Below are 20,419 nucleotides of genomic sequence, written 5' to 3' on the forward strand. Positions count from 1 at the left end.
CTCTATATAGAGTTTTTCAACTAACATTTAACTTGTTTTTTCTCAAGATTGACAACTCCTAATTCGATGTCCTTTCTGTTCTGAGAACTACAATATTTAATTTACTAACGCTATAATAAATTTTTTATGACTACACACATTTTCCCGAATAATGTAAATCGTTTTCAGCTGGGTTGAAAGTCGTTTTCGTCAATCCCGGACTTATCGCACATGCTACGGAATATTCCTTCCGCCATCCACAACTTTTTTGGAGTGTCAAATTCGGCACATTCTCCCTTATCCATAACGAGAATACGGTCGTAGTTGAGGATTGTTCTTAAACGATGAGCAATGCACAAAATAGTACAATCTCTGAAACCGTTTGAAATCGTTTCTTGAATTCTCGCATCAGTCTCATAGTCTACGCTGGATGTTGCTTCATCAAGGATCAAAATTTTGGTATTTCTAATCAATGCACGGCAAAGTGCGATAACTTGCCTCTCCCCTAGTGAAAAATTGGCACCATCGTCTTCAACAAAAGTATCCAACGAAAACTTCTTTTCATTATCAGTATTACTATCCGAGGCCTGAATTATGTCAATTTCGGAATCTTTATCATGATCGCTCGACGCATATCCAGATGCAATATCTAAAGCTGATTTCAGTACCGAGTCACTCAGTTCGCCAAACGGATCCAAATTTCTTCTAATATCACCACGAAATAATACCGGATCCTGTGGAATAATCGCTAATCTTGAACGCAAATCGAAAAGCCCAATACTCTGTATATCAACCCCATCGATTTCAATGTTTCCCCCCTCTGGTTCGCTTAGCCTATACAATGCAGTCATAATCGTAGATTTTCCTGCTCCTGTACGGCCACAGATACCAATTTTTTCACCTGCTTTGATGTCCAGTGTCATGTTTTTCAAAACTAGTGGTAGCTCTTCACGATATTTCAATGAAACTTTATTGAATTTGATAGCACCCGACTGAGGCCAAGATTTTGGAAGCTCTATGCTTTCTGGAGTGTTGTAACTTGCTTCACTGGGTAACTCTGTGGCATATTCACAAATGCGTTCAACTGAAGAAAGTAGCTGTTCGAGCTGACCTAAAGCTCTTGTTGAACTAATGATTTGCATACTAAATTGAACTGCAAACGAGATTAGTAAACCCGAACCTGCAGCGGATATGGGGTAGGCATTGGAAACACATAACATTGTAATTACCAAACTGATAGAACCGGCTGCGCCATGGAGAGGAATAGAAAACCATCTCATGAGACAAACGGCTGCAAAGTATGATTCATTCATGACATTGATATTTTTAGAATTCCTATCCATGAACCTTCTTGAAGCCGAAAACAATTTAATGGTAGACATACCTTGTAAAGCTTCATCAAAATTAGAGAACACAAAGGATCTGGCAGCTCCCTCAATACGCTTGATTTCTCTTGACGTTGCCTGATAGTATGAGAAGATAACTATAACAAACAAAAATAAAACTGGAATAGTAATTGCAAACCACGGTAAGTAAATGATACAAAGTATCAACACACCAATGACATTTCCAAAACCTAAACATGTCAACCTTGCTTGTTCCGCAATCTCATTATCCAAAACATCTGTGTCCTTAGTGAATCGATTCATTATTCTTCCAAGTGGTGTAGTATCGAAGAATGACATTGGGGCATACATTATGTTTCTCAAGCAACTTAGATTGAGGAGTTTTGATGCTCTATTTGAAATGAAAGCAATGGTACAAAATTGCCAAATAGCACAAAGTACGAAGAAACATGTTACCATGACATAAATTCCAATGTAAAAAGGATCACCATAGGCTTTGAATTTTCTAAGTGACCAGAATGATAACCAGACATTTTCAAATAACATGCAAAATGAAGTTAAGATAATTGCACATAACAAGTTTGAAAGAACGATCCTAGGACCAAGTTTGCCACACCCTGAACGAAGGTACGCTGCAAACATTGTTTTTGATATTGCATTACTTTTGATATGCTCTACTTGGATCATTCTACCCTGTCTTTCATCTTTAGTAGTTTGCTTTCTTATCAATTTGAGTTCACTTTCTTTGACATCTAAATCTTCGTCATCTTCATCCTCTTCTGCTTTAACTTCTCCTTCCATTTGGAAATCCATCAAAGCTCTGAAACGATCATTTCTTTCAACCAGCTCTTCATGAGTGCCTATATCGGTAGTTCCATCACCATTCATGTAGACAATTCTGTCGGCTTCACCAATGAGAGACAATTGATGAGTTGCTAGAATACGTGTCTTATCACGCAATAATCCTAGAATACATTCTTGCATAATGTGCTTACCGACTTTTGCATCGACAGCACTTAGAACGTCATCGAACATCACAATGTTGTATTCTTTCAACGTATATGCTCTGTAAACAGTACGGGCCAAGCTTATCCGTGCTTTTTGACCACCAGAAAGATTGACACCACGTTCACCAATTTCAGTCATATCACCTGCGGGCAAAATCTCGAAATCACTAGGCAACGCACAACTTTCAATAACTGTTTGATAGGTTTCCCTATCGTAATCTAAACCAAAAGTGATATTTTCTCTCACAGTAGTGTTTTGAATCCAAGGATGCGAACATAGGACTATACTGCCCGAGATTTCGATTCCACCACATAGCCTGTTCATGTCGCCATTAATTGCGGATATCAAGGAGGATTTACCAGATCCAATTGAGCCCGTAACAACAACAAATTCACCATGCTTAACATTGAGGTCTACGTCCTTTAAAACCAACGATGGACTCAAGGTAGAAACGTCATCTGAGTTTTTATCTCCATCTACCGAGATCTTTTCCTTGATTTCCACAGAGTCGGTATCTGAAAGTTCTGAAACATCAATGTCCCAAGTAAAGTCCCCGTTATCAATCAATATTGCTGGCCTTGAAAAGTCAAAGGGATATTTGTGATACCCTAGATCTAACTCTTCTTCCTCGGCAAGCAGGAACTCTTGAATTCTTTTGAAAGCAATGATTGCGTCACCTGAAGAGCTTAACGCCAATGGAAAAAATGAAATGTGTAGGGTCAAAATATTGAATAAAGTCACTGAAGAAAAAATATTAGCAGCATTTTTCAATCCACCTAATTGACCATACATACACAAAAATCCAATCATTGCTGAAACGAGTGGTAAAGTTACCGCACAGCCAGTAATGATATTTCTCGCAAACTGAATTTTTAGCATTATTTTCATTTCCTTTGACCTAACATCTGATATGAGATCAAAAAATGGGATTTCCCAAGCATAATATTTTATCATTTTCATATTGTTCAAAATCTCCTTGATATAACGTACTCTGGAATCGGTCTCAAGGTTAGCGCTTTTCCTCCATTTCATCAATCTTTTGGTGAAGAAGAAAAAACACATAGTCGCTAACAAGAAGTAGCCTACACCTGCTAAAGAAGCACCACCTAAACGGACAGCTAGCATAACGATAGTAATTGTCAAACCGATTGGTAAACACAATGCGAAAGGTAGATAGCTGGCTGCTAAATCAAGTTTGAAAACATCGTTACCAACTAAAGATGTTATTGTGGAATGTGGAAATTGGGATCTGGATTTTCTGCTCAAACGAAATGACTTATCAAGAATTAATTTTGTAAAAAGTCCCTTGGCTTCAGCACCAATAATTCCAGCTCTGTTGAACGCATGTGCTGATGTTACACCAACAAAGAAGACAATACATGCAACACCTACTGCGTAGCCGTATCCCGTTTTACTATTGGTTAGTCCGGCTTTTTTATCCGCAACGTAGTTGATCAATGCTCTGATTTGAAGAGTATTCAATGCCGCTGCAACGTCACTGGTTGCTTTTAATAAGATACTTATCGTGTAGTCCCAACCTAATGTTTTGTACAAAGCTTTCATAACCAAATGATCCGGATATTTGAAATTAGGATCTGATTTAACAAAAGTCCTATTTTCAAAGGTGTCCTCGAGACCGCATTTCGCCATATACTTCAGTTCCGCATCCCGAACACTTTTTTCGAAGGCTTTCATGAAGTAATCTGATATGGTCATAACATCGTATTCAGAGTCCTGCATAATTTTTGGTAGGTCTTCTGCCACCACGGTTCTCCGATAACCAACTCTCAAGAGCGGATTGAGCCATGTTAAAAACATCTCAGAAATGACGTTGTTTCTTCGATAAGAAAACGGAATTCTCTCTTCTTCGGTCGGTATAGGTAAAATTCTCTTATCGAGCAGCAATGGCGTTAGAAGTCTTTTTTGAGGATTTATCCTCTCGTCACTTACAACTCTCTTTTCAATATCTTCTTCCGCATACTGGAAGCCTTTGGTGGTTTTGAAAGTAAACAATTCTTTCTCAAATCTGGCTCTCATTTTGAAAGTTAATTTAACCTCAGAATGTCTCTAATTCTTATCTACCTTGACTCCTTTTCTTTTTTTCTAAAACCAGAACTTTAACACTTCAATGGATGTAAAATTTCACAGCCACACTTGTTTTTCTTTCAGTTGCTGAGAATGAGTTCTAATGAATGCTACTTTGGCTGAAGATGCAGTGTATCGACTGAGATGAAAACCGCTCAAATGAACTTCTATCGTCAGCAGCACATTCCCTTTCTTTTCACGTCTTACACTCCGCATTTACACACTAACCAGGTCATAACCAGACTCTTCTGTGACCACAGGGTCTTCCACTCCGTAGAACCAGTGAGCCATACCCTTACTGAATGAATCATATGGCGGAAGCAGAGCGGAAGCACAGGCGGCAATTCTTTATCCGCTCGAAAAATGATGGCGGTCGGGTTGTGGAGATCCCGATCGCAAACAATTCCTTAATGGGTCGTGTCGTGTGCAAGCATGGACGCAATCAGAAAACGGAATAAATTACATTATTAAATATTATAGATCGGAGACATGTACACAGGCATATAAACATGCATTCGATTAGAACTCGTCCTCTTCGATACCGGACTTGTCGCACATGCTACGGAAGATTCCTCCCTGCAGCCACAATTTCTTCGGGGTGTCGAACTCGGCACATTCGCCCTTGTCCATCACGAGAATCCGGTCGTAGCTCAGAATGGTTCTTAAACGATGGGCAATGCACAGGATGGTGCATTTTTTGAAACCGTTGGCAATTGTTTGTTGGATTCTTGCATCAGTTTCGTAGTCAACGCTGGATGTAGCTTCGTCAAGAATCAAAATCTTTGTCTTCCGGATCAATGCACGGCAAAGTGCAATAACTTGTCTCTCACCTAGTGAGAAATTGGCACCACCGTCCTCTACGAAAGTTTCTAAAGCAAACTTACTATTGTTCGAGGAGCCACAGGACAAATCAATGGCCTTTTGTAAGACAGCATCCTCAGTTTCCTCGAAGGGATCCAAGTTGCTTCTTATAGTGCCTCTGAAAAGGACAGGGTCCTGCGGAATGATGGCCAAGTGAGAACGGAGTTCGAGTAACCCGATTTTTGTAATATCCACACCGTCTATAAACATCTCTCCCGATTCCGGCTCACTTAGTCTGTATAGAGCCGTCATGATCGTGGATTTACCAGCCCCTGTACGCCCACAAATCCCAATTTTCTCTCCCGGCTTGATGTCCAGGGTCATGTTCTTGAGCACCAAAGGTAGTTCCGGTCTGTACTTCAACGAAACATTGTTGAGCTCAATATGTCCCCCCTGGGGCCAGTTTTCAGGGATTTTTCCATCTTCTTCCTTGTCGATGTATGCGGCTTCCTGTGGCAGCTCAGAGACATACTCACAAATTCTTTCAACGGAAGACAAGTATTGTTCTGCTTGTCCAAGGGATTTCGAGAAACTGATCAATTGCATACTCAACTGCACAACGTAGGAGATCAACAAACCGGAGGAGGCCGCAGAAATTGGGTATGCTCTTGCCACACTTAGCATTGAAATGATTATATTAACTGCTGCGGAGCAGCCGTGCAAAGTAACTGCGAACCAACGCTGAACTGAAATTGTATAAAAATAAGATTCATTCATTTGATTGATAAGGTCTGTGTTCTTTTCAATGAATCTTGTTGATGCAGAGTATAATTTGATTGTTTCCATACCCTGAAGAGCTTCGTCAAAGGAAGAGAAGACAAGCGATCTTGAAACACCTTCCAACCTTTTAACTTCTCTGGCAGTAGATTGATAGAAATTGAAAGCGCATACAACATAAACTACCATGACTGGGATGGCAATAGTGAACCAAGGCAAGAAGATACAACACATGATCAAAATACCAGACATGTTACCAAACCCGAAACAACAGAGTCTCGCTTGTTCTGCAATTTCATTATCCAAGACATCGGTGTCTTTTGTGAATCTATTGATAATTCTGCCCATAGGGGTTGTATCAAAGAATGACATTGGGGCATGCATTATGTTGTTTAAAGCCTTAATATTGAGCAATGTAGAAGATCTATTCGTCATGAAGACAATCGTGCAGAACTGCCAGATTGCGCACAAGACAAACATGATAGTGAACATCACATATAATCCGATGTAAAAACCATCGCTACGATCTGGATAGCGTTTGCTTGACCAAAATGATAACCAGACATTCTCAAAAAGCATACAGAATGCAGTGAAAGCAACTGCTAAGATTAAATTTGGAAGGATAAATTTTAATCCTAATTTACCCGAGCCTGATCTAAGATAGGTGACAATTGTTTGTCCAGAAATACCATTGGATTTAATTTTTTCCGCCTGGATGGTTTTCCCGTTATTTTCATCTTTAGTAGTCTGCTTTCTAATCAATTTGAGTTCACTTTCTTTGACATCGAGGTCTTCATCTTCGTCATCCTCGTCGTCGTTGGTTTCTTTCTCGTCTACCTGGAAATTCATTAATGCTTTAAAACCTTCATTCTTCTCAACCAGTTCCTGGCTAGTGCCTATATCAATGGTACCGTCCCCATTCATGTAGACAATTCTGTCGGCTTCACCAATGAGAGACAACTGATGGGTTGCTAGAATACGTGTCTTATCACGCAATAATCCTAGAATACATTCTTGCATAATGTGCTTACCGACTTTTGCATCGACAGCACTTAGAACGTCATCGAACATCACAATGTTGTATTCTTTCAAAGTATATGCTCTGTAAACAGCACGGGCCAAGTTTATCCGTGCTTTTTGACCACCAGAAAGATTGACACCACGTTCACCAATTTCAGTCATATCACCTGCGGGCAAAATCTCGAAATCACTCAGTAACGCACAGCTTTCAATAACTGTTTGATAAACTTCTCTATCGTAGTCCAGACCAAAAGTAATATTATTTCGTACTGTGGTATTTTGAATCCACGGATTGGCACACAAGACTAGGTCACCAGAGATGTCAACTGCCCCAGTTACTCTAGTCATAGTGCCATTAATTGCAGCTAATAAGGAAGATTTACCAGAACCAATGGTACCTGTAATGACAATGAATTCACCATGCTTGATCTGTATATCAATGCCGTGCAAATTAAGCGTTTGCTTTTCGGTAAGTTCATCAGTCAAAGAATGCTTTTCGGAAGTCACGGATTCGGTTAAGCCTGAACCCACTGAACAGGTATCATCGCTTGGTTTGAGCCAGTCAAAAGCAGCATTTTTAATGTTAATTGCAGGTTTTTGAGGGTTGTACTCAGTTTTGTGATAATTTACATCAGGCTTTGACTCTTCGGCAAGTAAAAATTCTTGGACTCTAGTAAATGCAATCCATGCGTCACTTGCAGAGGTGAGGGCAGTTGGTAACATTGCCACATGCATTGTCAAAATGTTAAACAAAGTGACAGATGAAAAGATATTTGAGGCATTTTTCAAGCCACCCAATTGACCATACATTGACAAGAACCCAATCAATGCAGAGCACATTGGGAGTGTGACCGCAATACCTGTGATCATGTTTCTAAAGAACTGGACTTTCAACATGATTTTCATCTCTTGAGATCTCAACTTGGAGATTAATTTGGTGAAGGGAATCTCCCACGCATAGTATTTAATCATTTTGATGTTGATTAGGACTTCTTTTGTGTGTTTGACTCTCGCGTCTGTCTGGACATTGACAGATTTCCTCCATCTCATCAAGTATCTCGTGGAGTACATTATGAACCCCGTGATCAATATGAACCATGCAATACCGGATAGGGAAGCACCACCCAAGTTGACTGCGAGTAAGGCGATAGTTATACCCAAACCTATTGGCAAACACACAATGAAAGAGAAAAAATTTGTTGCCAAATCGATTTTAGATAAGTCATTACCGAGATATGCAGTTACTGTGGAAGAAGGAAACTTTGTTCTCGAGTCTTTACTGAGCCTGAAAGATTTATCCAACAATACCTTGGTCAACACACCTTTGATTTCGGCACCACAGAAACTTGCGTCGTTGAAGTTCCTTGCATACAGCAAACCGATTACAAAGACGACGCATGCAACACCGACTGCTAACCCGTATCCGCTCTTGCCAACCTCTTCATGCAAAGCCTTTTTATGGACATAGTTGATTAAGGCTTTGATTTGAAGGGTATTGAGGGCAGAAGCGACGTCAGCCAACGCTTTGCAGAGCGTGGCGAAAGTGAAGTTAAAGAAGTAGGTCTTGTAGAGCGCCAATAGAACCAGGTACCTCGGGTACTTGAAATCTGGGCTGAACTGGAGCTGTTCTCTATTTTCAGGCGTATCTTCAATGTGATATCTTTCCATGTGGTGTGTTTCTGCGCGTTCTTTCATCGCGTAGAAGTGTCCCAAGAAGATCTTTGTTCTACTTTCAACGTCATAGGTCGAACCTCGTGGGATCTTGTACAAGTCTTCCGGCTGGATGGTTCTTCGGTAGCCGACGCTCAAAAGCGGAAGACACCAGAGATAGAAGCTCTCGCTGAAGAGATTTGTTTTCCTGAAGGGGAATTCAATTCTCTCTTCTTCTGTTGGAATGGGTGGAACCCGCTTGTCAAGCAAAAACGGGGTGAGCAACCTGTGCTGCGGATGAATCCGAGAATCCCGTGCGTTTCTTCTTTCGATGTCTTCGTCTGCATAGTGGATCGATTTGGTTCTTTTTGTCGAAAAAAGGGTGCTGATCCCCATGCTGGCGTTTTTCTGTCTTTTCCTGTTTCTGTGCTTTTCTTTTTTTTCCTCTGTGAAGTGCGTTGGAGAAGAAGGTAGAGGGGAGCAGATTTCAGGCAAGGGTCGTTACAACTAAAAATAACATACAAAGCCTGTCTCCAGGAATAGCAGAGGAGTAGAGACAGAGAAGCGGAACAGAGCCGCAACCGAAGAAAGAAAGGGCTCTCTATATACATTATATCATCGTGCAGCTTAGATAGGAAAGCACCCGTGCTGGTGAAGAAACCAGAATTTTTCACTGCGGAAGTTTCCTCCGTCGCATTGTCCCCACGGAGATTCCGCGCCTAACGGCACCTGCTGCAACGGCAGAGGGATAAGCTGGCCGGCTGGTCAGAGATAGCTCCAGACGGCGCTGACGGCGGCGCCCAGGACGGCGTAAAGCAGCAGCGTCTTGCTCTTCTCTACGGGTCCCGGTCTGTGTCCATAATGTACATTTTCTCTTGTCCTACTGGAATCCCCCAGTGCTGCCATCTGACCGGCCACCCATTCCTCCCCCCAGAGGGGTAGCCCAGGACGCGGACGAGGACGGGGCCCGGGCCGCGGACGGGGAAAAAGTCGAGGACGTGTCTCCATACGGCAACGACGGCGGCGGATGTGCAAGTTCCGCCCGCTATGCGGGCGGAAGGGCTTAACTGTCGCCTCGGCTGAGTGGGCCTGGACACTCTGGGGGGCTTGAACAGGGATGGATTTAGAGGTCACCGAGGGTCTGGCGTGCAGACGTGCAGGATCTTGGATTAGACTGCTTCCCATGCTGAATGTAGTTAGCTGCGGTAAAGCAGCCGCAGCAGCGGAGGTATGTAGCGGAGGAGTCAGGGAGCAGGCCTGGGAGAAGAGCACGGAAAAACAACGAACGGGGGACAAAGCAGAGTAGAGTAGAGCAGAGCAGGATAGGGAGGTAGGCCACTGTGTCCATCGTTTTTCTCTGATGTGATCCGTCACATTCCTGTGCAAAACACCCTCTTGTCCTGGACGTTTAATCACGTTCGGGAAGGTTCCCATAGTAAATTTTCGGGCGAGTACAAGGTTTCTGAAAAATGGCCATTTTTTAAGGTTTAAGTTTTCATAGCTACGAGTACGCTGCTTTGTAGGTATAACAAGGTACATCATTCAACTCAGGAAAGCTAGTTGATAAGAATGATGTAAGTTTCAAGAAAATCTATAACCTAAGCTTAAGCTATCCCACAAGCTGAGCATCTTCGATGGTAGAATCCGAAAATGGCAATAAATTACGTAATAATCACGAAGAAAACTGGAGATAAGAGTGAAGATGAGCCTTTCTATTTCTTTAAGTCTTTACGTGTCTCAATTAATTCTTCTTTCAACAAATTGATCAACTTTTTAAACAGTAAACACCAAAAAAGATGGATTTCAATAAAGAAAGATTTGAAAAGCTTGCAATCGAAAGATTTCCTGAGATTCTAGTGGAGAAAATGGACAAGTCTGATCCAACCAATACAAGAATGTTGAGAACAGCCACGACTATTTTGCTACTCGAGTATGCTCAATTGGAGAATGTGAGACTCCCGCAGTACAAAGCAGAAAAACAAGCAATGGAGCTTGTTGGAGTTTTTGATTTTTACTATGAATATTACATTATTGGAAAACACCACCCTGCAACGGAAGAGGAGATTGAGATATCTAATACACTTATTAAATTATTATCATCCAAGGAATACAATCCAACATATCAGCAACTTTATAGAAAATATGGTAAAGGTGCTGCTTCTCCGACAGCTTGTAGAAAAATGTTTGAATATCTCCAGAATCATAACTTGCCAAAATATGATTTGGCTACTCAGACCCTTTCTATTGATGGAAAAAATCTTGGCGAGTTTGCTATGCTACCTATGGCAAAAAGGAGAAAAATGGAGTTCAAAGATTTGAAGAAAGTTGAGCCAGGCTCATTTGATCATCTTTGCAGAGAAAACGACGATGCTGAGCTCTTTTTTGGGGGGCTTTTTACAAAATGTATGGAAATTTTTCATGAAAGAATAGGTCTAACATTTCAAGGAATACAAGCCACCGGCTTTCCTAATATTAATGATAGATTTAATCTTGCTCGATTTGAAAAAGATACAATATCAGACCGCAGTTCACCTTCAGATTATATGACTGATTCAAATGAAGAGAATGAAGAAGAGGAACAAATGGATGATAGCAGTAATTCGGAAGAGATAGAGGAGGATTTTGCTTCCTTCTTACCACCATCAGATAACGTAGATAAAGAGCCAGATTGTTTTGGTTCTGATCTAGATGATGATTATAGCATAAATAGTCCAGAAGTATTGAATCTGGAGAATATTGGGCAAGATGAAACTCTTGTGGCAGCTGAAATAATTGCCACAGATGTTCAAAAAGAAATTACTTGTCTTAATTCGACACAGGAAATAAAAAGTCGGTTTGAGAATAAGGATGAAATATTTTACGAGCAGATACCACATACTTCGGTGTCAGCTTTTACAAGTTTTTTGGAAACAGGATACTACAATTTGTTTGCCACTCCAACTTCTTATTTTACTTACTGCATTACTATAAACGGAGTAATGAGCTATGACTGTGCAAACAGATATTTAAAGTTGGGTTCAGACCGTGGTCTAGTTGAAAAACAAGATCGTGAAATAAGACACCTTCATGAGAGAGTTTTTGAAGCTTGGGAAAAATTAGCAACCGGTGTAGAAATACCATTTTGTCCATGCAATACCCATAGTTACTTTTTTGAGAATACCGCAAAACCTTGTCCAAGCGTAAAGTGCAACTTACAGAGGACTGATGCTTTGAGCTTTAAATATGAAAGCTTGCAATCAATGATGATTGCAATGTATGAAAATTGCTTTATTCGGGAAGAAATGTCAACTAACAAGTCAAATTCTCTTGTTGGCTCAAAAACATTGAGCTCGGTTTTCAACGGGCGTCAATATAGAGAGTCTGTTTTAAAAGAAAAATCACAACACAATACATTTGTGTACAATATTGGCTTATCCTTGGATGACTGTAACTTGCTTTCCAAAAGCTACTTAGGAGTTAAAGTATTTCTTGTTACTTTCTTTGATTTACCCGAGTCTTTGAGATATGAAGAGAATTGGAATCATATTCCACTAGTTTTAAGTACCAAGCGTGAAACAGATGGTTCAACTGGAGAAATGGCTAAAATCTTAATGAAGGAAATTGAGTTTCTAACAAAAATAGGTATCAAGATAGTAAATCAAGGCACCAAAATAACTTTAAAAGTTAACTTGATTTCAATTACGGGAAATACCGTTGCTTTGAAAAAAATTACTGAGACTTTGAATAGTGTATCCCATAATCCCTGCCTTTACTGCAAAATTCGGAGAACAGAAGGTAAAATTTACTTGGCTTCACTAAATTCTAACAATGATTCATCTGCGGATACAAACTATAAACACTCAGTTGCTAAAGTAAATCAATCTTTGAAAGTAATCAAAATAGAAACAGAGTTTTATAGAAAGCTCGTTTCATCTGGCGAATTTGTTGATTCGAGCGGTTGGAGGATCAAGGCCATCCCTTTAGTCGTGCATCACACAAATCTTGATATTTTTAGAGTTCTTTGTCCAGATTTAATGGATATAAGCTATAAAAATGTTTTCAGTCTCAGAATATGTGGCGTGGTTTGTAATAAGAACATGAAGAATTTGGATTTGAACTTGCACAAGAAAGTCGTGAAGAGAAAAACTGAAAGTGTTGGATATCTTTCAAAGAGTCATCTTTTTGAGGACATGAAAGAATTGGATAAGATACTTACTCCAGCTATGTTGACAACGATGATTAAAGCAGTTGACATGAAAACTTTGTCGCATTTGTTCAGCTTTTATTTTGTTCCTTTGATGCCTTACATTTTGATGGAAAACAATTCAAACCCATACATTCAGATTCTTAAGTACTTATTGGAATGCAATTGCTATATAGTTGCATTTGTGTCTAGAAAAGTTCCACTTGAGTTTTTAGAAAGCCAAAATGGCACTAATCCTTTGAAAAATAGTTTTATTGCTTTAATCTTGAAGATTGAGGAAAAAGTTGCTGAACCAGGATTTGAATGGCTTAAGCTTTTTTTTTCTTTACCAACGCATCAGTTAGTACACATGTTCGATAAATGGGCAGACTTTGGCTCTTTCAAAGACAACTGGTGTTTTGAAACAGAACGTGCTTGCAATAGAGTTAAAAAATCGGTTAAAGCCAGCACTAATTCCTATACAACACTAAACAAGCGGTTATCCATCCTCACCTTAAAAAAATGTCTTAATGTAAGTAGCCTCAAAGGAAACGGCTTTCTATGCTATTACTGGGGAAGATGTAAAAAGATCAAACCTGTTGGTGAACTAGAAAGCAAGGTAAATGAGTTCCGTACTAATATTGGGCCTTTATATGATGAATTGATAACAAGAGATTTGAAATTTTGTATGTCAAGGTCAACACGGATTGATACCAACGGAGTCAACAATTATGCAAAACTTTTGATTAATGACTGCTGGGTATACTTAAAAGTTTTAAGGCTGGTGGCGTTTGAAGCAGAGGAAAAGAAAGGTCTTTTATTGAAATATAGCACTGTAACAGTTCATACGACATGGATTCCCACTGTGCAAAAAGTGTTTGACTTTGGCTTTTACACTAGGGTAATTTCTGAGGATAATTGTGTGAAATGGATTTGGCTAGACGATTCTATTAAAATATATGGGCTATGCGTGCTTGAAGAATATGAGAACGTTATAATAGATAAGAGTCCTGATTTTGGGATACTCTTTAGAAAACATGAATGACTTTTTAGAACATCCGAATTGGGGAACTAATGCGATCCATTTTCAAAGTAAATAGGTTGCTCTGTCATGTTCCCTTTTTTGAAATTTGCCACCCAGCTACTTCTATTGCTCAACTTCAAATTATAGTTCTTTTTATACCCGTTTGAGAATTTATATATCCAAAAAGTGTGAATAGTCATAATGCATAATAATCAGGTTGAAAATGTCGCTCCTGGCAGCGAGTTGTAAATATTATACCTGGGATGTTTATCTGACATTTCAATCACTTGAGGGCCCTTTAAAAACCTTATCAGTAAAGTTTTTCCTAGTAAACTATTAACACCTAACAATACAAACTTTAAATCATGCTCAAACTCGGATAAAAATGTTATAATAGTCAAAAAATTTCAAATATATTGAAAAATTATGTTATACTCAAGGTCCAAAGCTGCGAACAAAAGACAATTTCGAATTTTAATTGTAATTTATTGCCGTTTTCTCCAAGTATAATTCTGCCGTATTTAAACTTGGAGTTGCCAAATCCTTAGTAAAAAAAATATGCTTAACTCCATCAAAGGGCTATAAAGTTGAAGCAGTACCACCTTTCATTATTCTCAGTACTCATTCCGAAAATTATAACTAATTTTCGCTATTATATAAAATAAGCTGAGAGATGTAATACTTATACAAGATATAAAAAATAATTCCCAATTAAAATCAATCTAAGTTTCAAACAAATAAGTATTTGATTGTTAATTCCGCCTTGGTACTTCAATAGTTTTGCTGTGAGGTTTGGGCAAAACGCTGTTATTGTCAATTTTCATCTGACCCATTCATCTTTTTTAAACCATATCGAAACTTCAAAATCTCTGGTTTGAGTTTAACCCTTAGTGTTATGGACTAAACAGAAATGAACTATTGAAAATAGTTGACATGTTTTCTTGAAGTACCCACAAATAAGTTCAAGACCATGAACCGAAAACTTGTGGCCATTTTCAAAACCCTTTTTGCCGTTCCATTTTTAATACTAAACGTTGACAAATCAAATTGAAACTGTATGAGTGATTCTAAAAACAAGAGAACAGCTACAGAATAATTTATATTGAACAATTGAAACGTCTAGCAGATAGCAGGCAGAACTATCTACTGGAATAAGATTTCACATCAAGTCTTGGCTCCCTTGTTCTCAATAGATTGTTCAGCTACCTTGACTCTTAAAATATCCCAGGTTTCTATAAATTGACAAAGTTACGTTAATAATCTATACTATTGTAAACAATCGCTGGAAGCAGGAAAGTAAAGTTAATTGTTCAATAATTCAAGTTATCATGTTTGAAAAAGTGATTTGAATCGATTAGAAAAGCGGTGACGATATATGATAATTTATTTGAACTAAGATTCTGTGAACTTTTTTTGACCCGTAGGCAAGTTTTATGCAATAAATCTTGTTAGGTGAGTGAAACAAGACACTGACAGGGAAAACGGAAGAAGCAATGCTACAAGTTCAACGCAACATAAATGAAAAGCGCAAAGTGAGATTTGAGCATCTCAGATCTATTAATAACCGTTTTCTGCAGGTACATTTACACCTTTATGAATGAAGTAAGCGCTTCGCCGATGGCTTTGCTAGGCTTCTCTGCAATCTTATATGCTTTTATTTAACTAACTCCGGTAAGGAATGGCTCTCATCAGAGACATGGCTCGCTGTTTTCTTATTATTCCTGTTATACAACCTCTATTCTTGCAGCTTTATTTTGTATAAACTTTATTGAAACAGTACGATGTTAATAAAGGGGCTCATCGTTTTTTTACAACCCTATATCCGAGAAGTATACCGCTTTCTCTGCCGAACAAATTAACTATGGCAAAAATTATTAAAAAGTTCGCGAACTTGAGAAAAATTTCTCATATATAATTTTTCCCACCGCTGACGTGATCCGTGAGGGGGGGGGGGGGGCTCCATGAAACGCGCAATCCGGTTCTTCAACTTCGATTATTTTTCCACATTCGTCGGTTTCCCGGCCGCAGTGTGAGAAACGGTGTTTTTTCCCCCCCTGCGAGACACACTAAAGCCCGATTGCGGACAGGGCTGGACTCGTAGAGCCGCCCCACGTCTGTATCGTAGAACACTCCAAGCCGCATTTCCACATACTTCCATACAGTTGTTTCCAGTCAGACAGTCAGCGAGATAGAGAGGAAAAGCTAGACCAGCAATCGGATGCCAGCACACTCAGCATGTCCGGAGCTACCACACACAACTACCCCACATCACAGTCCCAGAGCAAGCAAACCGCTGCCAAGCACGAGCATGCCGTCACTGAAGGGGAACACAGCAAAGGCTATTTTCATCGGCCGGCAGATGCCACCAGGCACAAGGACCAGGCTCTGCAACCTGCAGAGACATCCCCGCATCCCCGGCAGCCCTCCGGCACCACTGATGCCGACGTCACAGACAGTGCTACCGGCAGCAATATGAAGCCAACTTCCGTGAAGAACGACACAAACTCGCCGCAACATTCAGGTCCACCCTCGCCTGCCGATGCCGGCCCCGCAAAACAAAACAAGAAGAGAAAGAAGGTCGGCTCTGCTTGTGTATACTGCCGCAGATCCCACATGAACTGCGATGAATCAAGACCGTGCAAGAGATGCATCAAGAGAGACATCGGTCATTTGTGCCACGACGATGGCCCAAAACCAAAACCAAAAGATGGCTCATTTCTCACCACCAATGACCCCCACTCCCCAGACGGCTCGAAAAACGATACCAAAACTGCGTCATCAGGCGCTCTCGATAACCAACTGGCTTCATCCCTGCAGGCAAACTTCTTACCTTCGTCGACAGCTTTGAACCAGCAGCCCTTTTTCTATTCTGAACACGCAGGTTCGGAGTTTAACTCCTTGACAGAGTTCCTATCGATGATCGACGATAACGATATGATGGATACCATCAGTCTGACAAATGATCCCATGCTACAGAAGCTTGAAGCAACGAACTATCTTAGTGGCTTTACAAACTCAACAGCAAACCTTCAGAATATGATGAGTAACAGCACTAATAATATGAATGCTGACAACAACCATAATATAAATGGAATTCAGTTCAACAAATCTTCAACCGATGCTTCCAATCACTTGAATATGTCGGGCGACGTTAACCAAAATCTTTCTAAACTCGATCAGCACCAGCTTAACTACATACAGCAGCAACTGAATGCTCAACAGCAAAAGCTGTTGCAGCAGCAGTACCAGCAAAAGCCAATGCAGAACCAGCTGCAGTTAGATCATCAACTCAACGGCCCATCCCAGTCACATCAGTTTCCAATGGAGGATGGGAAACTGCAGCAGCAACAGAAACAGCAACAACAACAACAACAACGCAATCTTCCTTACGAAGCTACAAATTATCAAGATGCTCCTTTCAAAACTCCGAGCCAGCAGCAGGCTCAGCTTTTTTCTCAAAAATCCCCAACACTTCAAAAGGCTCCTCAAAACACACCGCACATTTCGGACGCAGCTCGGGATAAGTTCTTCCTCACTGCAGCGGATCCGACTACTGAAATTTCACCCGAGGAGAGGTTGAAGCAAGTCATTAATGCAAAACTTGAAGCTGGACTTTTAAAGCCTTACAACTACGCTAAGGGATACCAAAGACTTCAAACATATATGGACAAGTATATGGCAACTTCAAGCAGAGCAAGAATCTTAAAACCTCTCTCGACTTTTAGACCTGGTTTCAGGGCTATTGCGAAAACTTTGAAAGATATAGATTTGATATTGGTAGAGGAGAGCTTTGAAAGAATGTTGTTGGACTACGACCGTGTTTTCACATCTATGGCAATCCCTGCTTGTTTGTGGCGAAGGACAGGAGAAATTTACAGAGGAAACAAGGAGTTTGCCTCTTTAGTTGATGTCTCTATTGAAGACTTGAAAAATGGGAAACTGACAATCTATGAGTTGATGACTGAGGAGAGTAGTGTCAACTTTTGGGAAAAATACGGTTCAATTGCTTTTGACAAAACACAAAAAGCTGTTTTAACAAGCTGCAACCTAAGAACCAAGGACGGACGAAAAAAGAAAAACTGTTGTTTCAGTTTCACTATCAGGAGAGACAGATATAATATTCCAAGTTGTATTGTCGGAAATTTCATACCTATCAGGTAGGTTTGCTTTTCACCCACACTACTCCTCTGTTATCATGCCATCCTCACTGTCTCACAATATACACTGTAATTTTAACGTAATCCTTTATGCATGATGCAACATCTATAAATCTTAATATCTACTCTACAAACTTTTCTCAGCTTCAGAAATCAAATCATAAACCTCACACTTTTCATTGCGGGCAAAAACTCGTTTGATTAGCCCGTAAGTTATTTCACTTACATTAAGGAACTTATAAGTTTCATCTTGCTCGTTTTTAAAAGGAACAATTGTTTCTAAGCACTTCACAAACTGGACAGGCTTACTCGTAACATCAACAAAGTTATCAACCACACGTTGACTGTTTTTCATCACCACAAGACCATTCAAGTTACATACCACAGGAACATATAATACATCAGATTTTAAATGAATCATGCTTTTTAGTTCCTCTTTAATATCATTGAAAATAGGATGGTGGGCAGGAACTTTTGTATCGAGCCAGACTTTACGTATTTTACTCCTCCATTGTTTTGAACGAACTAACTCTTTCTGAATCTGATCTAGTACAGCTATTTTTTCACGAAGCTCAGCTGCATGTCCAGAGACAACAATTTGCCCATAACCATTTACGTTGGCAATATTGAAATGTATATCTTCTTGACACACTTTTGTTATGCTCTTAAAGTCACGATCTTGGAACATTAGTGCAACCATTCCCCAGTCGTCTTTGGGTATATTGCCATGTATATCAGAGGTATTCACTAACAAAGCTTTTTCCATTAGCTTGCCTCTTTGATAAGCAACTCTCAAACCTTCTTCTAAAGAAATTACATCCTGCACAACCAAAGCACTTAATTCACCAAGTGAGTGTCCCAATAAGTAATTTGCAGACTTGATATCCCAGTCGAACATATCCTTGAAAATAGAATAGTTGATATAAGTTGAAAGTAAAACTAGAGGTTGAACAAACGAAGTTTGTGAAAGTTCGTTTTGAGACAATACTGCATCTGGATATGTTTTACCGCTAAAATATTTGGCTATTGGAACTTCAGGTAATGTCTCTTGTGCCCACTGTATCAATTCTTGATATTTTGAGTTTTTAAGTTGGTCTATTTGATGATGTGCAAGTGAAAAAAGATGTGGGGAAATGTTTCCTTGGCCCGGACAAACTGCTGTCACCACATTGCATAATCGAGAAGTTACATGCAAGGCACGTTTCTGTATGTAATTCATGTGAACTTTTTTTGCCCTGATTTTGAATGAAGACTTCATCCTCAAAAGATCTAGAACAAGTATTCAGGTATTGTGCCTAACTAAGCATTCACGAATTATACGCAAAATGCACGTCTAAAGGAAGATCACGTGATCGTTGATTATGAACAATATATAAAATGTTGTATTAAGTAACTTAACAGTTTACATCCACAGTCATCTGTTTGTAGACAATCTTCTCTTCTTCATTATTTACAGAGCCCACTTGTGACCATATAACAACACCAGTTAATTGCTTTCCATATACGCAACCGGAATCCAATCCATTAGAGAACTGTTTTGTAACAACACCACGCTTTGCATCGTGCCCGTAAAAAACTTTTGTACCGATTGTCAAATTTTTATTATCAGCCTCTTTTAGCTCTTTATTGTATATTTCTAGCTGATGCTTGTTCCATATTTTGGTCCATGCAACGGATTTTTCACCTCCCAATTTATCATGTCTGTCTTCAGTGGGAGTTTTCCAATCCGGAGGTAATAGATTTCTTATCGTCGTTACTTCTTCAATATCCTGATGGTAGATATCCTTATGCCACAAAAGCCCAGCATGAACAGCTATGCCGTCAGCCGGAGAAGAGGCATGCCGACTTTGCTTGACATTTGTGTAAAGAGGTACCGGCCCGATTTTTTTGATAGGACTGCAGGAACTTAAGAAGTCAATATGCTCGGGAGTGATTTTTTTAGCTAATCTCATCAACTCATCGAGATCATAAGACTCTTTCATTGTTAGAGTTGAATTTGTATCTTCGTCGTTATTCACGAAAGTCGGAGATTTAAGACCATGAAATTGTGTGTATCTTTTCATCATCGCTAACTCATGATTTCCCAGAATGCAATCAAGCTTCTGCTCTATTGCAAAGTTTATAACGCCAATAGAATCTGGGCCTTTGTTTGTAAAGTCTCCGAGCAAGATAACGTGATCTTCTTCACCGCCATCATACTTTACATAGTCTAAAAGTTTCTTCAATTGTTTAAGGCAACCGTGAACATCACCTATTAGAATCAGCCTTTTCTTTTTCGTTTTATTCGAAAGGTCAGTAGTTTTAGAAAGCTTGTGCAGATGTTCCTTGAGTATAGGCTCAGTTGCTGGTAAATAAGGCAAACCACGGAAGTCGGGAACAATTTTCACTGGATCATCAGGATCAGGATTCT

The 20,419-nt window shown here is 39.7% G+C and overlaps 6 protein-coding genes across 6 annotated transcripts; 2 read left to right on the top strand and 4 right to left on the bottom strand.

Moving 5' to 3' along the window:
• Positions 1–56: 56 nt before the first annotated feature.
• On the bottom strand, positions 57–9,162 carry PICMEDRAFT_15376 (hypothetical protein). Its single transcript, XM_019160798.1, has 2 exons — positions 7,303–9,162; positions 57–2,595 (listed from the first exon to the last, which is right to left on the bottom strand). Exons 1-2 carry the CDS (start codon positions 9,060–9,062, stop codon positions 165–167), a joined length of 4,191 nt encoding a protein of 1,396 aa, XP_019018538.1. The 5' UTR covers positions 9,063–9,162; the 3' UTR covers positions 57–164.
• Positions 9,163–9,246: 84 nt separating this feature from the next.
• On the bottom strand, positions 9,247–10,356 carry PICMEDRAFT_112969 (hypothetical protein). Its single transcript, XM_019159776.1, has one exon. It carries the CDS (start codon positions 10,206–10,208, stop codon positions 9,432–9,434), a length of 777 nt encoding a protein of 258 aa, XP_019018539.1. The 5' UTR covers positions 10,209–10,356; the 3' UTR covers positions 9,247–9,431.
• Positions 10,357–10,462: 106 nt separating this feature from the next.
• On the top strand, positions 10,463–13,873 carry PICMEDRAFT_10424 (hypothetical protein; the record flags this gene model as incomplete). Its single annotated transcript, XM_019159666.1, has 1 exon — positions 10,463–13,873. The coding sequence occupies one exon, from the start codon at positions 10,463–10,465 to the stop codon at positions 13,871–13,873; it is 3,411 nt and encodes a 1,136-aa protein (XP_019018540.1).
• A 2,451-nt stretch (positions 13,874–16,324) lies between these two features.
• PICMEDRAFT_31285 (hypothetical protein) lies at positions 16,325–18,013 on the top strand (the record flags this gene model as incomplete). The annotated part of the gene is made up of 2 exons (XM_019162688.1): positions 16,325–16,895; positions 17,133–18,013. The coding sequence occupies 2 exons, from the start codon at positions 16,325–16,327 to the stop codon at positions 18,011–18,013; spliced, it is 1,452 nt and encodes a 483-aa protein (XP_019018541.1).
• Positions 18,014–18,136: 123 nt separating this feature from the next.
• PICMEDRAFT_10426 (hypothetical protein) lies at positions 18,137–19,267 on the bottom strand (the record flags this gene model as incomplete). Its single annotated transcript, XM_019159667.1, has 1 exon — positions 18,137–19,267. The coding sequence occupies one exon, from the start codon at positions 19,265–19,267 to the stop codon at positions 18,137–18,139; it is 1,131 nt and encodes a 376-aa protein (XP_019018542.1).
• A 139-nt stretch (positions 19,268–19,406) lies between these two features.
• Positions 19,407–20,297, bottom strand: PICMEDRAFT_23622 (hypothetical protein; the record flags this gene model as incomplete). Its single annotated transcript, XM_019162316.1, has 1 exon — positions 19,407–20,297. A coding segment is annotated over one exon (891 nt), but the record flags the coding sequence as incomplete, so codon positions are not given.
• Between the last annotated feature and the right edge of the window lie 122 nt (positions 20,298–20,419).

This window comes from Pichia membranifaciens (genome assembly GCF_001661235.1).
Source record: "Pichia membranifaciens NRRL Y-2026 unplaced genomic scaffold PICMEscaffold_2, whole genome shotgun sequence".
NCBI lineage: Eukaryota > Fungi > Ascomycota > Pichiomycetes > Pichiales > Pichiaceae > Pichia > Pichia membranifaciens.

Bases quoted from the DNA above. Each gene is read 5' to 3' on its own strand.
- PICMEDRAFT_15376 (XM_019160798.1), bottom strand. From the start codon at position 9,062: ATGGGGATCAGCACCCTTTTTTCGACAAAAAGAACCAAATCGATCCAC. The intron at 2,596-7,302 runs GATTCAAAATAC...TTCGCATCCTTG, and splicing joins GTCTTGTGTGCCAATCCGTG to GATTCAAAACACTACTGTGA.
- PICMEDRAFT_112969 (XM_019159776.1), bottom strand. From the start codon at position 10,208: ATGATGTACCTTGTTATACCTACAAAGCAGCGTACTCGTAGCTATGAA.